Genomic DNA, 21,054 nt, shown 5'->3' with positions numbered 1-21,054 from the left:
AAGAGAAACTATATAGGTAGCACAGTTTCACTTTTAAGTCATTGAAACATTTTATTAAAGTTTAGAGACGTATGCCATAAAATGCTAATAGCAGGGATCTCTTGGGATGGGGTTTTATTTTTATCTTTAGGTGATTTTTAATTTCTTTACAGATGATAGATATTTTTACTTCTGTAAGAAGCTAAATATAGTAAGTACTATTAATCTTTAATAGACGATATCTTGTCATCACTTTTAATTGGCTATCATCCATTTTCCTTTTCTTTTTCAGTTGAGAATGGTGGGGGACAACATGTGAGTGGTTTCTTGAAGCCCAGTGGCACAGTCAAGATTTGTAGTGTCAGATGTGTTTGTCATACTTGTCCTGATTCTTCTTCAGCAATGGGTGATGCTGGGATCCTCAGGACAAAGGGCACCGCTGTTCTCTGGCCTAGACTGGAATTGGGGTCTTTGGATCGATGGTTTGGAAATATCAGAACAACAGTCAGAAACACATCCAAGGGTGTGCTCATCCCTTTATTTTCTGTCATGCCAGGCAATGTCCAGAATCTCTCACATAGTTCTGGCAGAAGCCTGGCAGGTGCCTGGAAGGGTGGAAGGAAGTGAATGGGAAGCACTTGCCAGAGCATCCAAACTTAAGCAGTACCTTCAAAACTTAATAACCTGGGTACCACCGGGCGGTGGTGGCTCACGCCTTTAATCCCAGCACTCGGGAGGCAGAGGCAGGCGGATCTCTGTGAGTTCGAGGCCAGCCTGGTCTACAAAGTGAGTTCCAGGAAAGGCGCAAAGCTACACAGAGAAACCCTGTCTCAAAAAAATAAAAAAAATAAATAAATTAAAAAAAAAATAACCTGGGTACCAGTTTGAGTCAACCTCATTTTTCTACAGTACCACATACATAACACTTGGCACCTGCGTACCACTCCCGTTGACCCCCTTCTTCCCCCACAATCTTTCTCTCAGTCGTGTCTATTCATTTTGTGTAAATCATCGTCTTTTAAAAAACGCAAGAAACTACCATGAGCAAGATAACAAAAACTTTAATAAAGGTGAGTATTACTGACATATCCTTTGCTTCTGGTTGCATTAATCATTCCAAAAAGCATTATTCCAGCCCACAGCATGAAGGTAAGGGCCCATAACTCACCCAAATCATTACAAATTACTTCTTAATTACCACTAATGGATGGTGAGCCTCAGAACTAGCGTTGCTTACTTTCTGTTTAGCTTTGGTCAAGTACCTGTTATGAAACCAGTTAGAGTGTATATTTTTCTAACCATGTTTATTCCTTTTCTCCATGTAAGACATCCAACACCAATGCTGACTCCTTATGGCTCTCACCTCACTGAGGACTCAGAGGGTCAGATTTTTCCATTTCTTTTATAGAAACAAAATGCCAGCAAAGCATGATTTCTGACTCAAAGGAACACTAAGCAGGGGTGACAGATGTTGCAGGTTTTTCCTGACACTTCTGGAGAAGGGCACAGAGACCTTGCATATCTCGCTGCAAAAACACATAATAGTGAATGACACCATCATTCTACTACATTTATATAATGCGTTTAGCATGTTGCTGGCCCAGGGGAAGTTTGCCTGAGAAACTGACCTATCACTATTACAGGTGACTGTCATGGATATTAGTCTGCACTCAGTGCATGCCCACATGGCAGTTGCTAGTTAGAAGCCACAACGATAATCTCATTTAGGACACTGTGTTCTGCAATGGCTTCTTTCTCTGTAGGAGTCCTCATTTGCTCAAACACAGATCCTAGGTTGCTCTATGGAAAGAATTATCAGAAAAATGTAAGGTTCTTAGTGTGTAAGTCTGAAGGTTTTTTCCTATTACTGTTTTCAGTTTGATTCAATGTGTAAGGAGACATCATAAAATGGAAATAACTGATCACACCTGTGAATCCATACTTTTTCTACCTACTAAAAACCCAAAGGCTGCTGGATTGGTGGCACATATATGTAATCCCAGCACTAGGAAGGCTGAGCAGTGAGGATCACAAGTTTGGCTATACACTAAGACCCTCTCTCAAAACAAACAAACAGACCCCTAAAGTCCACAGGGTCAATGTTTCTCTGGATACTGTACTTACTTAGATCTGGTTCTAATAACTTTAGTTTATCCATTGTCAAGTAGTGAATAAATAAGATCAACAGTGCAGGACCTGGCTTTGAAGGTTTTTTTTTTTTTCCAATAAGGAATGAGGCTGACCATAGCTCCTCTTCTTCCTCTGTAATTTTAGACTGGTGTCTTTACTGGAAACATGAAACATATTGGCATTACACATCTGTGTCATAGGAAATCTGGTCACTCTTGAGAGAACCATGATGTGTCTATTAGCCCCAGATGTCCCAAACTTTGTAAACCTGGTACCTGACATGCAATAAAGAAGCCATCTTGGACATTCCAGCTTCAGAGTCAAGGCATGGAGAGGAACGGAGGATCTAAGCTCTAGTCCAAATGGATACTGCTGGTAAGCCAACTTGGTCATTTCCGTTGCTAAATTGGTCCACTCCAGCTGTATCCTCTGTTTCCTAAGCAGTGATGTGTGACTTGATTCATTTCCTGACCCCAAGTTATGAACTTATCATAAAATGACAGTTGTTTTAAAGAGATGCTACAGAAGACTAGAAGCTAGAAACAGAGGCATGAAAGAAGATACTGAAAAAAATGGCTTTAAATAGTTCTCAACTTCTGATGTTGGTACATGCTATTCAGCTTTTTCATTCATTTATGCACTCACTCAAAAAATGTATTAAGTTAGGTATAGATTTAGCTAAGGCTATGTAAAATGAACAGAAGACTATTCTCAGAATTTGGTTGTCACAGGGCTGTTAGACATGAAAGCAATTACCATACAACGTGAGAGCATATTGCTCTACAGTTTGACTTTGCAGAATAACTCCTTACAAGCAAGAGACAGAACCTGTCTTGAGGGAATGAGAGAAGCACTGTAGAACAAACTGCTCCAGAAAAAAAAACCAGAGAACGAGTATAGGTTGACCAGATGGCCAAGCGGAGCCGCTATCCTGAATTCCTGATTTTGGCTGCAAAGAATATAGGACAGCACTGGATTGGATAATTGAGTTTTTATCACTCCTATAGCTTCAGTCTTCCTCTATTCCTCCTCTGGTTATTTATCGAATAACCAGGATATTTTTTCATGGGAGTAACCTATTCCATCTGTGGGAAAGACATTGAAAGACACAGGTCAGAGGAGAATATTGTCCCTTTCTACCTAAGCACCCAGCAGATGTCCTGTTACTAAATTTGGGGTCACAGTCTACACCTCAAGAAGTCAAGCTTAACCACTCATCCTTGGAAAGCCAATTCAAACAGGCAGGCTCACCCCACAGAGGAGTCTAAGCCAACCTAGGTTGTTGGGGTTTGGGGGTTTCTTTTCTTAAAAAATAAATATGCTTTCCACAGCAAGCATCTGCCAAGATAAGTTCCCTGGCCCCTGCATCCACCCAGATTGCTGTGCCAATGTCTTCTGATAGCATGATTCTAGAGGCGCTTCAGGGAAGGCTTAGTGCTGGGATGATAAAGATTATTTTGACAACAGGGCAATAGAGCCATTATAAGAAAAAGCTCCTGCCCTAAGTCTCGGCTGGGTTTCTGAGAAGAAAAACCTGGCTACAAAGGAGTCAGACTGTTCAGGGCTGTCAAGTGTAATGAAACTCCTCTTCCCCCTCCAGCATTGTCTTTCTAATGTCAGCTTATTTGAAGAGGCTGCTGTCAAAAGGCTTCTGGAAGAACCGGGAGGGAACATGTCAAATCATTACGAGAAAACGTTTTTAATGTCAGAGAAATTTGTTTCACTTGGCCAAAGATTCCCTTTAATAAATAAGTTCAGAGGCTGTAGAAATGGCCCACTAGTTAAGAACACATACTGTTCTAGTAGGGGACCCAAGTTTGGTTCCTAGCACCTGTATCCTAGCAATTCACAATCACCTGTAACTCCAGTTCCAGGGAGTTGACACCTTCTTCTGGCCTTCATAACACCTGCACTTGTGTGTACAAACACCACACACACACACACACACACACACACACACACACACACACACACACACGGTGGTATTGTATTCCCCAAAATATTGTGCACCCAAATAAACTTATCTGGGGTCAGAGACAGAACAGTCACTAGATACAAAGGCTAGAAAATGGTGGCACTCAACACCTTTAATCCTAGCATTCCAGAGGTAGAAATCCCTCTGGATCTCTGTGAGTTCAAGGCGACATTGGAAACAGCCAGGCATGGTGACACACGCCTTTAATCCCAAGAAGAGAACCTTTAATCCCAAGGAGTGATGGCAAAAATAGAAAGGTATATAAGGCATGGAGACCAGAAACTAGAAGCTTTTAGCTGGTTAAGCTTCAGGGTTTGGAGCAGCAGTTCAGCTGAGAGCCACTGGGATGAGGACACAGAAGCTTCCAGTCTGGGGAAACAGGATCAGCTCAGGATCCGGAGAGGTGAGGTGGCTGTGGCTTGTTCTGCTTCTCTGATCTTCCAGCATTCACCCCAATAACTGGCCTCAGGTTTGATTTTATTAATAAGACTCTCTAAGATTCATGCTACACACACACACACACACACACACACACACACACACACACACACACACAAAATTAAAAAATAAAAGTAGGGATGGAGAGATGGTTCAGCAGTTAAGAGTACGTGCTGCTCTTCCAGAGGACTCAGGTTGGATTCCCAACATTTATGAGGCAGCTCACAACTGTCTGTAACTCCAGTCCCAGGGGGTCCAATGCCTTCCTATGGCCCTCAAGAGCACTGCACTATACAGACACAATGCCCATGCACATAAATAAAGTTGAAAATATGAATATAAAGGGGGTTGACATAGCTTAAAGTCCTAAGGTAGCACACAAGAGAAATAAACAGTGAAGCAGATAAATGGAGGGAGGAGATAGTGACAGGAACTGTCCCAACCACAATTGGAACAGTCGTAGCTGCCTTGTTCCAAAATAGATTCCAAGTGAGTTTATTTCCTGGTCAAGTGTAGAGAGTGCCCATCAAACACCTGGGCACAGATCACATATTATGAAAGTCCTTGGAGCGAGGAAGAGGGCTGGTATTTGATTTAGGAAACCCTGAGCACTATTCTGTCCCTACACATCTAAGAAGAGCTACCAATAGGCTGAGAAGGATTTTAGCACCTAGGAAAGTGAAACCATGTTGTGGGATATTTGATCGCACTGTGAAACCCCGAGAGTGTGCTAAGAAAATCAACCTTGGATTAGGGAGCAGAGCCAGTGATTAGTTGACAGGAATTAGTCACAGAGAGTATGGAGGAGCCAGGAATACGGATGAAGAGACACACAGAAAGGAGTAAAGAGGGACTTGGAGATTTGAGGTATTTTTTGGTTTGGGTAGAGTGGAGAGATGCTCTCTTGCTGGGTCTCTGGCCAAAAAGGAAGGCCAGCTGGTTGCTTCTTGGCCCCTGAGAGCTAGCAGGTTTTCACCCCAACATCTGACTCCTGAGTCTTTAGAGGTAAACAGAATGATAGAGACTTAATTAAAAACTACATTTGGCAGCAGTGGCAAGGCCAGTGCCAGTGGGACCAGAAGTCCTGCCAGGCCATGGCCTGAGCATGGTGGCACTGACTGAGGGGCAGGGGGGGGTCTCAGACGGTAGTTAAATATCAGCAGATTCAGGTGCAGCCTCTGTGCCGGAGATAAAATACCAGAAGCGCACAGAACATATGAGATGGAGGAAAGTAGAGACCTAGGAAAGCAAAAGGAAACACTCGGTCTCTCTTTACATGCAAGCTCTCCCTAGAGCTGTCCACATAATATGCCCCAATATTAGGAACTCTATCACAGATGACATTGGGGCCAGAAGTCACCTGTCCAAAGGGCGTCTGTCCTGATGGGATGAACTGACACTCTTTTTCAGAGCACTGTTTCAAATAAATTAGCATTCTCATCTCTACTACAAAAGGAAGGAAGATGGGAGAACGGTTGAGGAACGCACAGACAGTTTATTAAGATGTGCCTGCCGGTACCATCCCATTACTAAATAACCATAATGAATTAATGAATTTAAGAACAAGAGAAGTCAAGTTGTTCTACATCATGCCGAGTGTGATAATCCTTTAACATTTTTGTTTAGACTTTGAGAATATGATGGTAACCATAGATTCTCTACTTAGGAAAAAATATATACATATATCACTTACCCACAAAATCCTACTCTGAGTAATACGTCACACTTTTCACTGCTGAGAACAAACACTGGAGATGAGAACTTAAAAGGAGGTAAGATTAAACCGATGATATGTAAAACTATGCTATATGGATGTCCCTTTTCCTTTCTCTATGCTGTGTGGAATAAAGATACAACAGCTAGAGGCTGTCTCCTCAACTGAACAGGTAATCAGCGAAGATGAACCATGAATTTACTGCAGGCTCATATAAACAAAACCTCAGTTTCTCTTGTAGACTTCAACTTTCACCTAGTAGTTACCACAGAATTACCATTTTGTTTAGTTATATATCACTCTCCCAGTGTTGTGGGATGGTCTCTATGTCAAATGTGTTGCTCTGATTGTTCAATAAATAAAACACTGATTGGCCAGTGGCCAGGCAGGAAGTATAGGCAGGACTAACAGAGAGGAGAATTGAGAAAACAGGAAAGCGGAGGGAGACACTGCCAGCCACCGCCATGACAAGCAGCATGTGAAGATACTGGTAAGTCACGAGCCACATGGCAAGGTATAGATTTATAGAAATGGATTAATTTAAGATGTAAGAACCAAATAGCTAGAAGCCTGAGCCATTAGGCCAAACAGTTTAAATAATATAAGCGTCTGTGTGTTTATTTTATAAGTGGGCTGTCGGACTGCCGTAGCTTGGTGGGACCCGGAGAGAAAACTCTCCAGCCACATCCCAGAAAGACAGGGAATTTTTAATACTTAATGTCTTCTACTATTCCTTGAAAGTTAAATATTTTCAAAGAAATGGTTCACAGGTTTTTTTGCTTGTGCTTTTAATTATTTAATTTCCAAGGCCTTGCATATCTGTTTATGTCTGTTGTTATGTGTAGGCAGTGTCTTGGAACTCGATCTTAGATATCACCTCAAGGTATCAGAAGACATCTAAAAGGGTATGCAGTGATATTTCTAGCAGTTCAGACAATATTTTCACCATAGTACACAGTCACTAGGTCTTATGGAAATGAGGCTTCATTGAACACTCCCATTCCACTGTGGTTTCCCGTGTTTTAATGTATTGTTCAGTTTTTTTTGTCATCAATACTTAACTAAATGCTTCAAACAGAATTAAATTAAAAATTAATCCCCTCTGCTCCCTTGCCTTTTGAAGTAACCTCTTCTTCCTGTTTGAAGGCTAACACTCCCTTGGGTCCTTTTTGTGGTCTTCTATGTGGTAGAGGGTTTGCAAATGCCCACACTTTTTACAAATACATTGTATCTCCTGCATTTCTGTTTACTCTTCCTCAAAAGTTGTTGCTATTTCTTTTAACTGCTTGGACAGAATAACTAATGCCACCTTCCACTTTTGTGATACACCTGTTTAGAGTTGAGCTCCATGGATTTTGCTCAAATATCTCTTCAATTTATCCACATTTGAGGGAAGTGACATTAGTCCTCTATATCTGTGGCTTCTGCCTCCATGGGTTCAGTGAGCAGTGACCTGAAAATATTTTAAATAACTTACATCTCTACTAGGCCCATACATTGTTTCTTGTCATTACTCTATAAATATTACCATATTGCACTTATCTATACAGCACTGACATTAGGTGACTAACTTGGGTGACTTGAAATACATGGGAGAACGCACACAGGTAGGTTCTATGTAAATACCGTGCTATTTCATACCAGGACTTCGCCTTCCTCTAACTGTGGCATCTGGAGGATCCTGAAGCCAATTCTTTGAGGGGCAACGGTGTCTTAGTTAGGGCTATTATTGCTGTGCTAAACACCAAGACTAAAAACAACGTGGGGAGGAAAGGGTTTATTTGGCATACACTTCCACATCACTAGTCATCACTGAAGGAAGTCAGGACAGGAGCTCAAACAGGGAAGGAACCTGGAGGCAGAAGCTGATGCAGAGGCCATGGAGGAGAGCTGCATTCTAGCTAGTTCAACCTGCTTTCTTATTAAACCCAGGACCACCAGCCCAGGGATTGTCCCACCCACAGTGGGCTAGGCCCTCCCCTATCAATCACTAATTTTAAAAAAATGCCTTGCAGGCTTGCCTATAGCCTGATCTTATGGATGCATTTTCTTAATTGAGGTTCCCTCCTCTCAGATGACTTTAGTTTGTGTCAAATTGACATAAAACTAGCCCATACAAAATAATATTTTGTTTTCATTAAGTCTACACATACTTCCCTGTTTCCACAGCTATATTCCAACTGAAACCTAACGGAAAATACGAGTCACAAAGTGAACTTTCCCCAAACTTCTCCACCAGAAATGCCTCCATGTCACATAGGTCTTTTCTCTCCCCTTGCTTCTGCTTCCCAGAGTTTACCTATCCCACATCTGGATCCCAGACATTTCTGCCTTCCTAGGGACATTGTTTCACTCAGTCCCTCTTTCTTCTAAGTTAGAAAATCTGTTATACTCATAAGCTCTTACCCTTCAATATTAAAGTGTATTCATTTTTCCTTTTCTTCCATCTTAAAAAGAGAACTTTTTTGTTGTTTTTGTTCTTTTTTGTTGTTGTTGTTTTTGTTCTTTGAGACAGGTTTTCTTTCTGTAGCCTTGCTGTCTTGGACTAGGCTAACCTCGATCGAACTCATAGTGCTGGGATTAAAGGGGTGCACCACCACTGACCATCGAGAAAATGTCTTTAGTCATACACCCTCTGCCTTCTTCTCCCCTCTCATCCCTCCTGCATCTTTTTTCAAATAAGGTCTCACTATAGAACCCAGGTTAGCCTTGAGCTCATGGTCCTCTCTTAGCCTCACCTCATTCTCTGTTGTGATTTCAATGGGAGATGTTCTGTGTTTGAACCCTTGGTCCCTGGCTGGTGGTGCTGTGTGGGGAAGAGGTGGAACCTTTGGTGTATGTCTAGCTAGCGGAGTGGGTTGTTGGGGGAGGGCCTTGGAAGTGAAACCCCTCTTTCGGCTTCCAGAAACGCTGGGCCTCCTGATGCACGAGAATATGAGAGGTGGCAGGCTGAGAGCTCTGGCCATCACGCCTTCCCCACCATGACAGACTCTACTCTCTAAAGTGTGAGCCAAAATAAATCCTCCATTGCTTGTCAGGCATTTTGTGACAGTGTCAAGAAAAGCCACCGATACACTTTCTCATCTCTTATCTATGTCTTTCCCTACTCCTCACCATCTAACTTGCACACACACACACACACATACACACACACACACACACACACACACACACACACACACAAAACCACCCAGCTGCCATAGCCAACGGCAGCATCCCACTCTGTCCATTAAGGTATCAAAGGATGAGTGGCTGTTCACCGAGAGCTACACAATCAGCTACAGCTCATCTTCGCAGCCTTCCCTAAATACCACCTAAATCCCCTCATTCTCCAAGTTTCCTTCCTTCCCTCCCACAAGACCTCCTTTTAATATACATCTTAAGGTAGCCACTCCGGCACCTATGGCTTCAATTACTTCCTGTGTTTTCTGATTTTTAATACGACCTCTACCGTTGTTTCATTGAACGGGTTTATCTTACTCATTTACTAAAACCATAGATCCACAGATGGAACCAGGAACCCAAAGCAGCATTCTTAGAATGTAAACTGTAGAAAAACGTTCCCCCAATTACTCTTCTTGTTTTAGTGTAAGCGCTATTTTTGAAAGAGTTTAAGTTGGGGTATCACAAGCTGGAGTTAGCTTACAGAGGCTCACATCCAACTTTCGGAGAGATTCATTGCCATACGTCAATTAATGTAGAAAACTATTTTCCTCTCCAGTCTTATGCTTCCTCCTTTAACTGTCTAGGAGGGAGGCGTCAAAAATCTACCTAGTCTCCTAAATCAGAACCTTAGCCTCTTTTTTTTTTTTTGCATTCTACTTTTGTGGCCCCTCCATATCCAACTGCTAAGCACTTCCTATTTCACCTCGTACACGTGTAGAAGTCCATCTCCCCTCAGCCACCACTGTACTTTGTCAAGCCTACCTATCTTTCCCTCCTGTGAGAATGAATATGCTCCCTTCACTGGTCGGTCCTTCATTCCCTTCCTTCTTATTGTCCAGGGTGACCTAGTCACAAATATATCTGATAGTGACTTTCCGATTTCATGTGAGACTTCAACAAACTATTTCCAGTATACCATTCAAACTCTTGACCTCACTGGCTTTCGGGTCAGATAGGTGTGTTTGTACCCCAAGTTCAGCAGTGTGAACTCAGACAGCTAGATGCTCCAAATTTTTGCTTCCCATTTGCCTGAATGCACTGGGAGCTTGGACTTCTGGAACAGAGAGGTTCAGTTGAAGGTTTAGAGAAGGTATTTTTAAAAACCCACGTGAAAAGATTACTCTTAAACTAAACACCACCAAATATTAAGTCTCTGTCACCTTCTCTAAGTGTGACTTCCTTCCACTGGTACTTTGGGATAATCACATTAAGGTGTGGGCTGTGATCTAGATCACCAGGCACCCCGACTATTCTGGCTCCTGCCTGAGCAGTTATGTAACCTTGGGAAAGTTACTTAATTTCTGCATCTCGCACTCCAGCCCTCCCCACAACCCCAGTAAAATCTGGGAGACGTAACAACATTGGATTGCTTTAAACTTAGAGTTAGGGAACTCCGTTGGCATGGTGACCAGGACATGGCGCTTGCTAAATGTTAATTGTCCTCTACCATCTCCATCAATTAGAACTGTGGGTACCCCACCGTGTGGTTCTCAATGTTGTAGGAGAAAACTGCTCTCTGTACTGCTAGTTAAAGAAAGGAAATCTGGGAATGCCTGTCGCGGGATGGGAGAAAACGGGGCGAAATGGGAGCTGCTGGCTCCCAGTTGTTCTGAGCTGGGAGGGACGAGTTTGGTCCTTATTTTACGTACGAGGAAGTTGAAGGGTGACGTGTCCTCGGGCCTCATGCAAGGCACAGTCACAGCTCTTTATTGAGAGTGAGACGAGAGCCCCGGGGTTGCTATGGTTAAGCTGCAAGCGAAAACGTAACACTGGAAAGACGGGAGCATCTAGCTGTATACAACCGGCCAAGTCCGGTGCAACTTACTTTGGGTGAGCAAAGGGAAGCTGTCAGACATGGAGAAGCCCGGCTGCTGACAGAACCAGCGCTCCACCAAGCCTGGCCTTCGGGGCCCGCCTCGAAGCGCAGCCTCGAGCAGCGAACTGCCGCAGCTCACCCCCGAGGACCCCCCTCCGGCCCCCCAGCTGCCCACGATGAATGGAAACCCGAGTCCGCGCCGCGCGGCTTGAGGGATGGGGCGGGGCTTTGTGAGTCACGTGCCTGGGCCGTAGGCGGGCGCGTGGAGGGAAGTCCGAGTCTGATTGGCTGCCCGTCACCAGGTGACCGCGGGACGCGTTCCGGTTGGCAGGAGCCGGCTAGCGGCCTTCAGTCTGGAGGCGGCGACGGAAGGAGGAGGAGCTCCGGCCGCGCTCTCGGCCCGCAGTGGCTGCGTCTCCCAGCGCTTGTCGGGTCCCCACCCCTTTTAAATAAGCCGGGCTGGTCGCCGCCCTCGCAGACTAGTCCGCTGTGGGGAGGCGGCGGCGGCGAGCCGGCGGGGGTGCGGCCGAGGCCGGAGCCCTGCCCCGGGCCGGGCGGCGGGGCGGGCGGGCGGGCGGGCGCGCGGCGGGCGCGGCGGCGAGTGCGGGCGGGCGCAGCCCCGCTCAGCCCGGGGCTGCCGGCGCCGACCGCGCCATTGTTGGGGGAGGGGGCGGGAGCGGAGTCCGGGGCGAGCGGAGGCGCAGGCGGCGGCGGCGGCGGCGGCGGCGGCGGCCGAGCGGAGCGGACGCGCCCCATGGGGAACACGCTGACCTGTTGCGTGTCCCCCAATGCCAGCCCCAAGCTGGGCCGGCGCGCGGGGCCGGCGGAGCCCGACTACGAGTCCGAGGTCTACGAGGCGGCGGCCGGGGACGCGGTGGCGGTAGCGCCGGCGCCCGCTGCGGCCGTGGAGCCCGCCGAGTTGGATTTCGGAGCCGGCGAGGGCCACCACCTGCAGCACATCAGCGACCGAGAGATGCCCGAAGGTGAGGAGGAGGCGGCGGCGGCGGCGTGCGCGTCCGGGCCGCGGCGCACCTCTGGCCTCCACCGTCTCCCAGGGTCCGGTCGGGAGGCGGCCGCTGCCTCGGGGTTCCTTCCTGCCCGGAGTAGGCTGGCGCGGCGGGCCTGGGCAACCGGGGATGAAGGCTGTGACTCGCGTCTCCACCCCTTATTCTTTCTCGGCCGCGTCTGGCCAGTTTCTCTTCCCACCCCCTACGCCCGGTTTCTTGTCCCCTCTTCCCATTCTCTCATCCCGACCTGGGACCCTGCAGCCCGCACCCCTTCCTCTTTGTAATGCTGGGTACCGTCCAGTGGGACTTTATCAGGACTTCATGTGTCTGTATATAAAGTGCCCCCTGTTCTTAATAAAACTCCCAGGACCCTAACCTTGGAATAGCCATCCCGTCTCCCTGTCCTCACTTAGCCAGATGGTACCTAAGGTAAGAACTTAATGGTTCTACTTTCCTGGAACCAGTTAGGTAACTGTATTAGAGCAATCCAGACCCAGCCTATTTGAGGATCTCTTATTTACGTTCAAGTAGAGGTTGCCACAGAAATGTGTATGGTATTAAATAGGATTTTAAAAGTATCTTCAATATAAGTGCTTTATTTTTTCCAATTATAATTGGAACACAGAAAGAAAGGAAATTGGGAAAGGGGGTTTCTGTGAAAGATGTCAGTGTTTTCTTCCAGGGCTACGTTAAAGTCCCCTTTCCCTTCCCCCACAAGGAGTTTACCCTCGGTCTTCTGCTCACTTTAAAGTTCTCATTTTGATAAATACATCGCCACTTTAAAAACTTCATTTACTTTACCTCTTCCGAAGGAAGAGGGGTGGGAGAGATTGTTGGCCAGGCATTTCAAGGGAGTCAAAGGCTAAAATTTAGCCTTAACTTAGTAATGTGAAGGTTTGGGAGTTAGGATGAAGCCCCTACGGGTGTCTGTAGTGTTTATTTCCATGGCTCTTTTTCCCTCCACCTCCTGCCTGGAGAATTTTATTCAGTGCTGAGCATGTTGAAGGAAAAGCCAAGTTCGGTGCACTGAACCACTGGAGGGTGGGATGGGTGGGTGAGGAGGAGGGAGAAGAGGAAGTGCTTGATGCTTTATAATTAGAAATTTGAAAACCTGTGAGTCTAGGGAGAAGTAATACCGCATAACAGGATGGTTCTTGAAGGCTACGAACTTGGAAGACAAAGTATCATCAGTAGGTTAAGCCAGATTGCCCTGTTTGTTTCACTTAAATGCTACAAATGATTCCCTTTCTTTAGAGGAATGTCTTATAACCTTTTAACTTTAGCTGGACCATTGGTGTCTCCATGTTACAATAATTTAAAGCCCATGATCGATACACTTTTGTAACTTTTTGTAATATTTAAATATTATAAAAACACAAAAGTAATTGTATTTTTAAACAGTGGGCTGCTTGCATGCCTATGTGTATGTGTTTTATGAAAACTTCTGTTTTAAAGTAAGCCTCTGGGTTTACAAACCAGTTAGTATGTGGGTAGTATTGAGTGAGAGTCCAAATAAGACCTTTTTATAATTCTTGAGGGATTACAACACGATTTCATGTTTGCTCATTTGTCCCTTCCAAATACAAAGGAAGCCTGTATGCATTCTCACTATTGCTGATGAGGATGCAAAGTTAAGCTATCACTGAAGCTGCTTCTGCATGAACTGTTCTAAAGGACTAACGTGGAGGGGGTGGATGTGCTGGGTTGGACTCTTGAGAATGTATACTCTATTTTAATCTGTACAGTAGAGCTCTTGGTTCTTGGTCCTCCCCTGTTTTAGTGACATTGCAGGTAACTGATGCAAAGGCAACATTTGCTTTAGATCTCATATCTGTCTCATATGTGTTCTTCTCAGTGAAAATGAGTAAAGGGAGAGGAAAAGAATGTGACCTAAATTTACTGATCATGTAAATGGGTCTATTCTGGTAACCATGAGTTGAAACTGAGAATACTGACAGGACATTAAGAAAGGCTGGTGAGAGGTGTGTAAGCACAGAACTATATGATAGGGAATGCTAAGTCAGAGATCTTGAAAAAAAAAAGTTTGTAAGCATAGAATCTGAGCTTCTTAATATTCCCCTTAAAACGTCAGTGTTTCCTCTAAGTTTCATTTTTAGGTCTGCAGGACTAGTTTAAGGGTATAATATCTACTTACCCAGAAAGTACAGGCTCCTAGGCTTGATCCTTAGTGCTGCCAAAACTTTGTAAAATTAAATTCTCTGGCACTCAGTAAAGTGATAAGAAGTGTCAGCAGCATTTGACTAAACACACCAAGTATATACAAACTATACACAAACACGTTGGAAGTTTGCTTTTAATATCTTGATTTCAGAACATTTTACATCAGTTTCCCAGGAAACTGAGAAATAGCTTGAAAGTAGTCTATTTTATAGAGAAGAATTGAATTGTTTTGATTTCTTAGATAAAATCTTGAATAAATGATGCTGTGCTTCATTCTCTTTTGAAACATTTTATAGCATTCCAAGTCACTTCTAGGACTTCCACAGTACATAGATCAGTGTTCCCTAATCCATTGGCTCTAACGCCATGTCTGGTATAATGTATAATGACATCAGTAACACAAAATGGTACTGGGGCTTCTTACATCTCAGCCTTTTATGCAGTTTTCATGTTCTGACTTTAGGAGCTGTGCTTATTGGCTGGGAAAAAGTGTTCTCTCAAGTGACCCTGCCCCTTGGAAGGGGATAGTAGGGAAGGAATTGGCAATATGATGTGGGAGAACCTCCGAATCTTTCCCTTTCTAGTAGCTATTAACCATTTTTTAATGTGTTGGTGAGAGAGAAAGAAAACACAGATAAGCCATTTTTACTAATATTTTGGTATTGTGTCTTCTTGAACCTTTCATATGCCTGTAAATATCACATTTCATTTTATAAAAATGAGACCGTCTGTGTGTGCTGCTTCCTGTTCCTAGAACAATGCTTCTTCATCTCCAGAGCCTGCTCCAGGATGTCTTCCTGGGCCAGTGCTCACTGCTCTATGACATGCTTCTTCTTAACCGCTTAGTGTACCATGGAATAGCTGTAGTGTCTGATACACCTGTCTCTTATGGCTAGACGTCTTTCATGGTAAAATTATACATACTCTCCTAAGAGGAGAACAGATTTTGATGATTGGTGCGGTCTACCTCTGGGTAGAATTCAGATGGTATGTTTAGTCTTACAATTTAGTGCCTTAAGAGGTATCACTGGTGTTAAGGGCATTTAGTTCTTATGCCAGTTTGATGGTAACACTGGCTTTTTACTAGTCATTTACATTCCTGATGGAGATTTTGTGATTTTAGTAAACTGTCTCATGTCTTTAATTCTGAAAAGCCACTGCTCTAGGAGGCCTGTCAGTAGTGTCATTTGCCGATGACAAATCAAGAAACAGCATAGAAATAAGAGAAAACTGAAAGATGCCCGACTGGTTTGAGTACCCTAAACGTGCTTATTGACTATCTTTGAATGGCTAGACAGTATTCCAGATATAGACAGTGATAGAAGAGGTAGTCCCCCCCTAATCCTGATCCTTCTGTTCCAGAGACAGGTGGGACTAGACAGTATGTGAGTCATCAAGAATGTAATGAGCTGGTAGGAAGAAAGTCATAGAGGGTAATGATTGGGAAAGGGACAGTTTCACACTGGGGTGATGAGAGCTAACTATCGTCTTTAAGTAATAGGTGAACTTTCCTAAAAGAGAGAGGAGCAGTGGGGGGGGGGTGAGGAAAGGTGTCCCTGTAGACAGCTCCTTGAGAGCTTTTCATATGGGACCAAACTTGGTGATGACAGAAAGGACGAGACACAGTATGCCACAGTAGAGAGGAAGGATGTCTAGAGAAAGACGATGGACTAGGCCTTTCTGTGCTGAGTTGGCCTTGACAACAATGGGAACTTTGGTTGTGATGGGAAGCCACTGGAGGATTATAGACAGGGGAGCAAGTTCTTTGTGCAAAAGACCATATTAGTGGCTTTGGGAGACTGCACTAGGATACATGCAAGAGACCAGCTGGGAGACTGGGCAGAAATGAGGGCACACCAGTGGTGACTTGAACAAAAGGCAGCATGGCCTAGGGACTAACAGGCTGACTTAAGGAAACGGAGTCAATAAAATAACGAAGATGAATGGACAGGAGACAGACACACGTGAGAGAAATGTGAATGAAAAGTGCTTTTTCTTAACCGCTTAGTGTACCATCGAATAGCTGTAGTATCTGATACACCTGTCTCTTATGGCTAAACATCTTTCCTAGTAAAATTAATTATACATACTCTCCTAAGAGGAGAACAGATTTTGATGATTGGTGTGGTCTACTTCTGGATAGAATTCAGATGGTATGTTTAGTCTTACAATTACCTTCTTTGAGGGTAGGGAACCCAAAAACTTGACAGTATGTTGGTGAGGTTATAAGGAAGGTTATATTGCTGATGGAAATGCAAAATGATTGACTCCATGAAGGGGAATTTGGCAAAATCTAATGACATTGCTAGTTTATTTAATCTAGAAACCCCACTTTAAGGTGTTTATGCCAAAGATGTGCATACCATAATGTGAGACAACATATTTTCAAAGTTCTTGCTGTATTATTTTCATTATGAAGATACTGACAGCTACTCATACGCAGTAAGGGACAGGTAAGATAAACTGGCATGTCCACATGGCTGTACAGTCTTAAGTAAGTCTGAACCTATGGAACCATAAAGTAAACCAGGGCTCTGGCTAGAGCGATCTGCAGGGTATATTTCACATTTGGGGTTGTGGGGTGAGGTGTGGAGGACAGCAAGGAAAATATGTATTTGCTTAATGGCAACATGTGCTTGTTTGCGTTTGCGGGGGTGAAAACTCTGTAATGTGCTGTGTATGTCTTGTATATTTCATTTTATCCTCTCAGTGTTTTGAGCTAGTATAGGAATTGTAGCTGATTGCATATGAGAAGACAGCTACCAGGAAAATATAAATTGTGTTTTCTAAGGTTTTAACAACGAAGACATGGTCGAGCAGGAACATAAATTCCAGTTGTAGAACGTATCAGCCTAGAACTTCCGGAATATGACTCAAAATGGGCTTCTTTGGATGCTGCCGTCTTCTCTTTTCTTCGGAGGCTATTCAGCTTTGATGTTCCAACAGTAACATTGAGGGGTATGCAATGAAGTGGAGATAGTAAATGTGTAACCTAGAAATGGTTTTTAAATTTAATTGAATAAAGTGCTCTCAAGAAGTAGACTAAGGAAGAAAGTTTCAATATATGAATGATCGCAGCCATTGAAGTCTAGATTGAGAATTAAGACAGAGCAAGACTGAGAACTGGTTCAGGGGCAGGGGCAGAAGTGGATGGGGTCATTGGAGGCTAGAGAAGCTGGGCAGCAGTGAGCTCTAGATTGAGGACCCTCAACTGAGGTAAGCTTGCTCGAGACTATCAAGTAATAATTACTTAATGATGCAAAATGTGGGCTCAGGGATAGATTCATCTGGGAATGCAGTTGTGAATCTTGGAATGTTTGTATTCAAAGCCATAAAACTAGTGCAGTATATGTTAAGGGGTGATGGAGCATGTCAGTAAGTGGACTGAGTCTTTAGACAGGTACCCAGAAACTGCTGACATACTCTATTTAATTGTGCTGTATGGAGATTGCTATGTTGAAATCAAATCCCCGCCCCCATGTGCTATTTCTATCTGCCAATTTATTGGTCATTGCCTTCTTTAATATTTTGATAAGGAAAATTTTGTGATGGGTTGATTGTGTAATATTAACATTTTAGCCTTCAGCAATGCATTTAGTTATTCTAGGTTGAGTGTTTTTTAATATTTTTGATGTGTAATTAAGGTGGCTCATACAACTTATCGAATCTTGGTCTGGAGGAAAAACAGTTTATTTGCCTACCATTGCTTTCAAATTAAATTGCAACTTTAATTGATAATTAAAAAATGGTGGCTCTTACAATTTCAATTAATAATCCTTGTCTTGAGATATTTGTCCTAGTTGAAAAAAATATATAAAATTAAATTAAATTATAAAATTAAAAAATGAAGCAAACAAACAAAAAAAAAAAAAAAGAAAAGAAAACACTCCTAGAAGTTTCTTTGTGAAGGATGTGTCTTTGTATATGTGTGTGTGCATGTTCATAAGGGTGTGTGACAGTCAGGGAAAGGGTGCTCTTCCTCGGTCCTGCTCCTTCTATTTAAGACAGTCTAGACTGATCTCTGCCGAGTCAGGGGTCTGCCTGTCTCTGCCTCTCTATCTCTAGGATCACAGATGCAGTGTTCCATGTCGGCTGTTTACCTGGGTGCTGGGGATCCCACCTCAGGTCCTCTCCCTGAGCTGTCTCACCAGCTCCTCTTACAGGTTTCTAAAGAAACTCACATAGAAGATGCATTGGTGTGTTCTCATTTTCCTAAATCCTTAGGTGTGTGCAGAATGTGTGTGTATGGATCCTAATGTTTTGGTTCATAGTTAGTTATATTGCCTCTTTCTATAAGAGTGAATAGAGTAATATGACTTATCAGCATCCCCATAGGCTCTAGGAAAACAGTTAATAGGGAATACAGAAATAATACAGTTTGTCTATAGGGTCACTGTCGGCTGGCTGAAGTTTCCAGTCTATAAAAAAATAGCAACATGTGGTATTTATAGTAAGTGGAAAGTGCACACTACATGGCAGACTTCGGCAGCTGTGTAACATTTATATTTTCTGAAAACAGCGTTTTATGTTTTCACATGCACACACAGACACACAGACAGGATCCCCACATGCATGCATGCCCTCAGGGCACAAATACACAAACTCATACCTATGGAGCATCACCACCAAATCTCACACCACCCTTACCAACCAAGACTTGCACCACCACAGCCTCTGTTTCAGGTCCCTTTCTGCTGTTTCAGTGGTCTCTCCCTACCTAAACTTAGTGCCTATGCAAGTTGACATTGAAGCCCTGTCATATATCATTCCTATAGGCTTTACATAAGTGATTAAAAAAACTTATCAAAGTGGAACTATTATAATACTATGGGAGAGTGGCCAATCTGTAGTCAAATATATGCAAATTAGAGCCGTAATATTCCTCATTCACAAACATCAGGAATCTTTTTAAGAATCTAAAGCTAAGGTGGAAATGAAAGCTGACATAATTGGTAGTGTTATACCAGTGTGCCTTTACTTCTTTAGAAAGCTGTGTAGTATTGTATACTGAGCCATGAAAATTACCCAACTGTCAGATAAAAGGCATTATTTAACAATACAGCGTACTAAAAAAAAAAAGTACTGTGTACTTATGAAAGCAGAGTGTTGTGTCTGAAGCCCCAGTACTAGATTGACTAAGCTAGAATGAGAATAACACTTGCCGTATCATTATACATTATTCAACAGTAAATATGTTGAGGGTGGGGATGTTTTCCTTTAATACAGCACAAGTTGTGAGCTGCAAAGAGGTTTTGTTGTTGTTTGTTTTCTTGTGGTTCAGTGCCCAGGGCCTTGGTGGCAGGTATCCAACCACTGAGATACACTGTTTTTTAACTAACTTTTTAAAGAAATTCGTAAGAAACATAACTGAAAGATTATTATTGTGAGTATATCTATTGGTTTTTTAATGAAGCATTACTTAAGCTTTTGCTAATTTCTGTTGTTGAGGAAGACTTTCATCCATCTCATTTTTAGTGTGATCCATCTTACTGATGAACTTTGTTGTTTACAATTATCCATCAATGGAAATCTATCTCAAAATCAATGTGTGTATGCGAGGAGTCCAGAGGGAGGTAAACTAGGTTTCGCTTGACCTGTGAATTGTATGATCTCAGAACACATTTTGATTCTGCTCCCCTCTGTTCGTCTCTGCTGGAAGGCTTTCCTGCAGTGAACCACTGCATCTCTTAACTAGCTAATGCTCCTACAGCCTTTCTCCTCGGGCTTTTGAGAAGTCTTGAGAGTTGTGACTGATTGGCCATCCCTGGGACATATACCCACTTCAAAACTTTTTCTCCAAGACATGTTGTCATTGATCTTATCACAACCTTGGAGTTTGCCTTTAGGTCCCTAATAGTACATCTTGACTTGGCTTTTTTTTTTTTTTTTTTTTTTTTTTAATTTATTTTATGTGGATGTGTAGCTAGAGTTTTCCTGCCTTGCCCACAGTCAGGACAAATCTTTGTCACCCGCCAGTCCCACAGCCGCTCAGATCCAACCAAGTAAACACGGAGACTTATATTGCTTTATAAACTGTATGGCCGTGGCAGGCTTCTTGCTAACTGCTCTTATAGCTTAAATTAGCCCATTTCTATAAATCTATACCCTGCCACGCGGCTCGTGGCCTACCGGCATCTTCACATGTGACTTGTACTGGCGGGCAGCCGGCAGTGACTCCTGCCTTCCTGTTCTTTTATTTCTCCTCTCTTGTTAGTCCCGCCTATACTTCCTGCCTAGCCACAGCCAATCAGTGTTTTATTTATTGATCAATCATAGCAACTTGACATACAGACCATCCCCCAGCACAGCCAAGTGCAGATCACCTGCACTCAGGCCCGTGGTCCTAATCATCCTCTATGAGGACCTGGTGGGTAAAGCTACGAGGAACCCAAGAACGGGCTCCCACAGGACATACAGAACATCCCACAGCACTCCCCCCCCCTTTTTTTTTTTTTTTAAAAAAAAGGAAGGTTTTAACCTTAACTAAGTAAAATTACATATAATTTGGGAATTTGGGTGTAACTTCTCTTACTACTTCCTGCTGGAGGGGTGGGGCGCTGTATCTTATGAGGATACAAAGAAAATTTTAGGATTATGGAATAGTCCATGAGGCTGTATTGTGTACCTGAGTGTATGTGCACATATGTGT

The 21,054-nt window shown here is 43.4% G+C and overlaps 1 protein-coding gene and 1 long non-coding RNA gene across 3 annotated transcripts in view; one reads left to right on the top strand and one right to left on the bottom strand.

Moving 5' to 3' along the window:
- Positions 1–513: 513 nt before the first annotated feature.
- On the bottom strand, positions 514–11,761 carry LOC119088906. The gene is made up of 2 exons (XR_005092662.1): positions 11,227–11,761; positions 514–584 (listed from the first exon to the last, which is right to left on the bottom strand). It is a non-coding gene; the product is annotated as an uncharacterized LOC119088906 (long non-coding RNA).
- Positions 11,762–11,939: 178 nt separating this feature from the next.
- Positions 11,940–21,054, top strand: part of Ccnyl1 (cyclin Y like 1) — a 36,097-nt gene continuing 26,982 nt past the window's right edge. For both annotated transcript variants that reach the window (XM_028886700.2, XM_028886699.2), the window contains exon 1: positions 11,940–12,200. In XM_028886700.2, coding sequence (XP_028742533.1) covers positions 11,972–12,200 — 229 coding nt within the window. In that variant the 5' untranslated portion in view covers positions 11,940–11,971. The remainder of the gene's footprint in view (positions 12,201–21,054) is intronic.

This window comes from Peromyscus leucopus, chromosome 13 (assembly GCF_004664715.2).
Source record: "Peromyscus leucopus breed LL Stock chromosome 13, UCI_PerLeu_2.1, whole genome shotgun sequence".
Taxonomy (NCBI): Eukaryota; Metazoa; Chordata; class Mammalia; order Rodentia; family Cricetidae; genus Peromyscus; species Peromyscus leucopus.
Note: the sequence above shows the minus strand (reverse complement) of the source record. Positions and strands in the feature narration are given on the sequence as shown.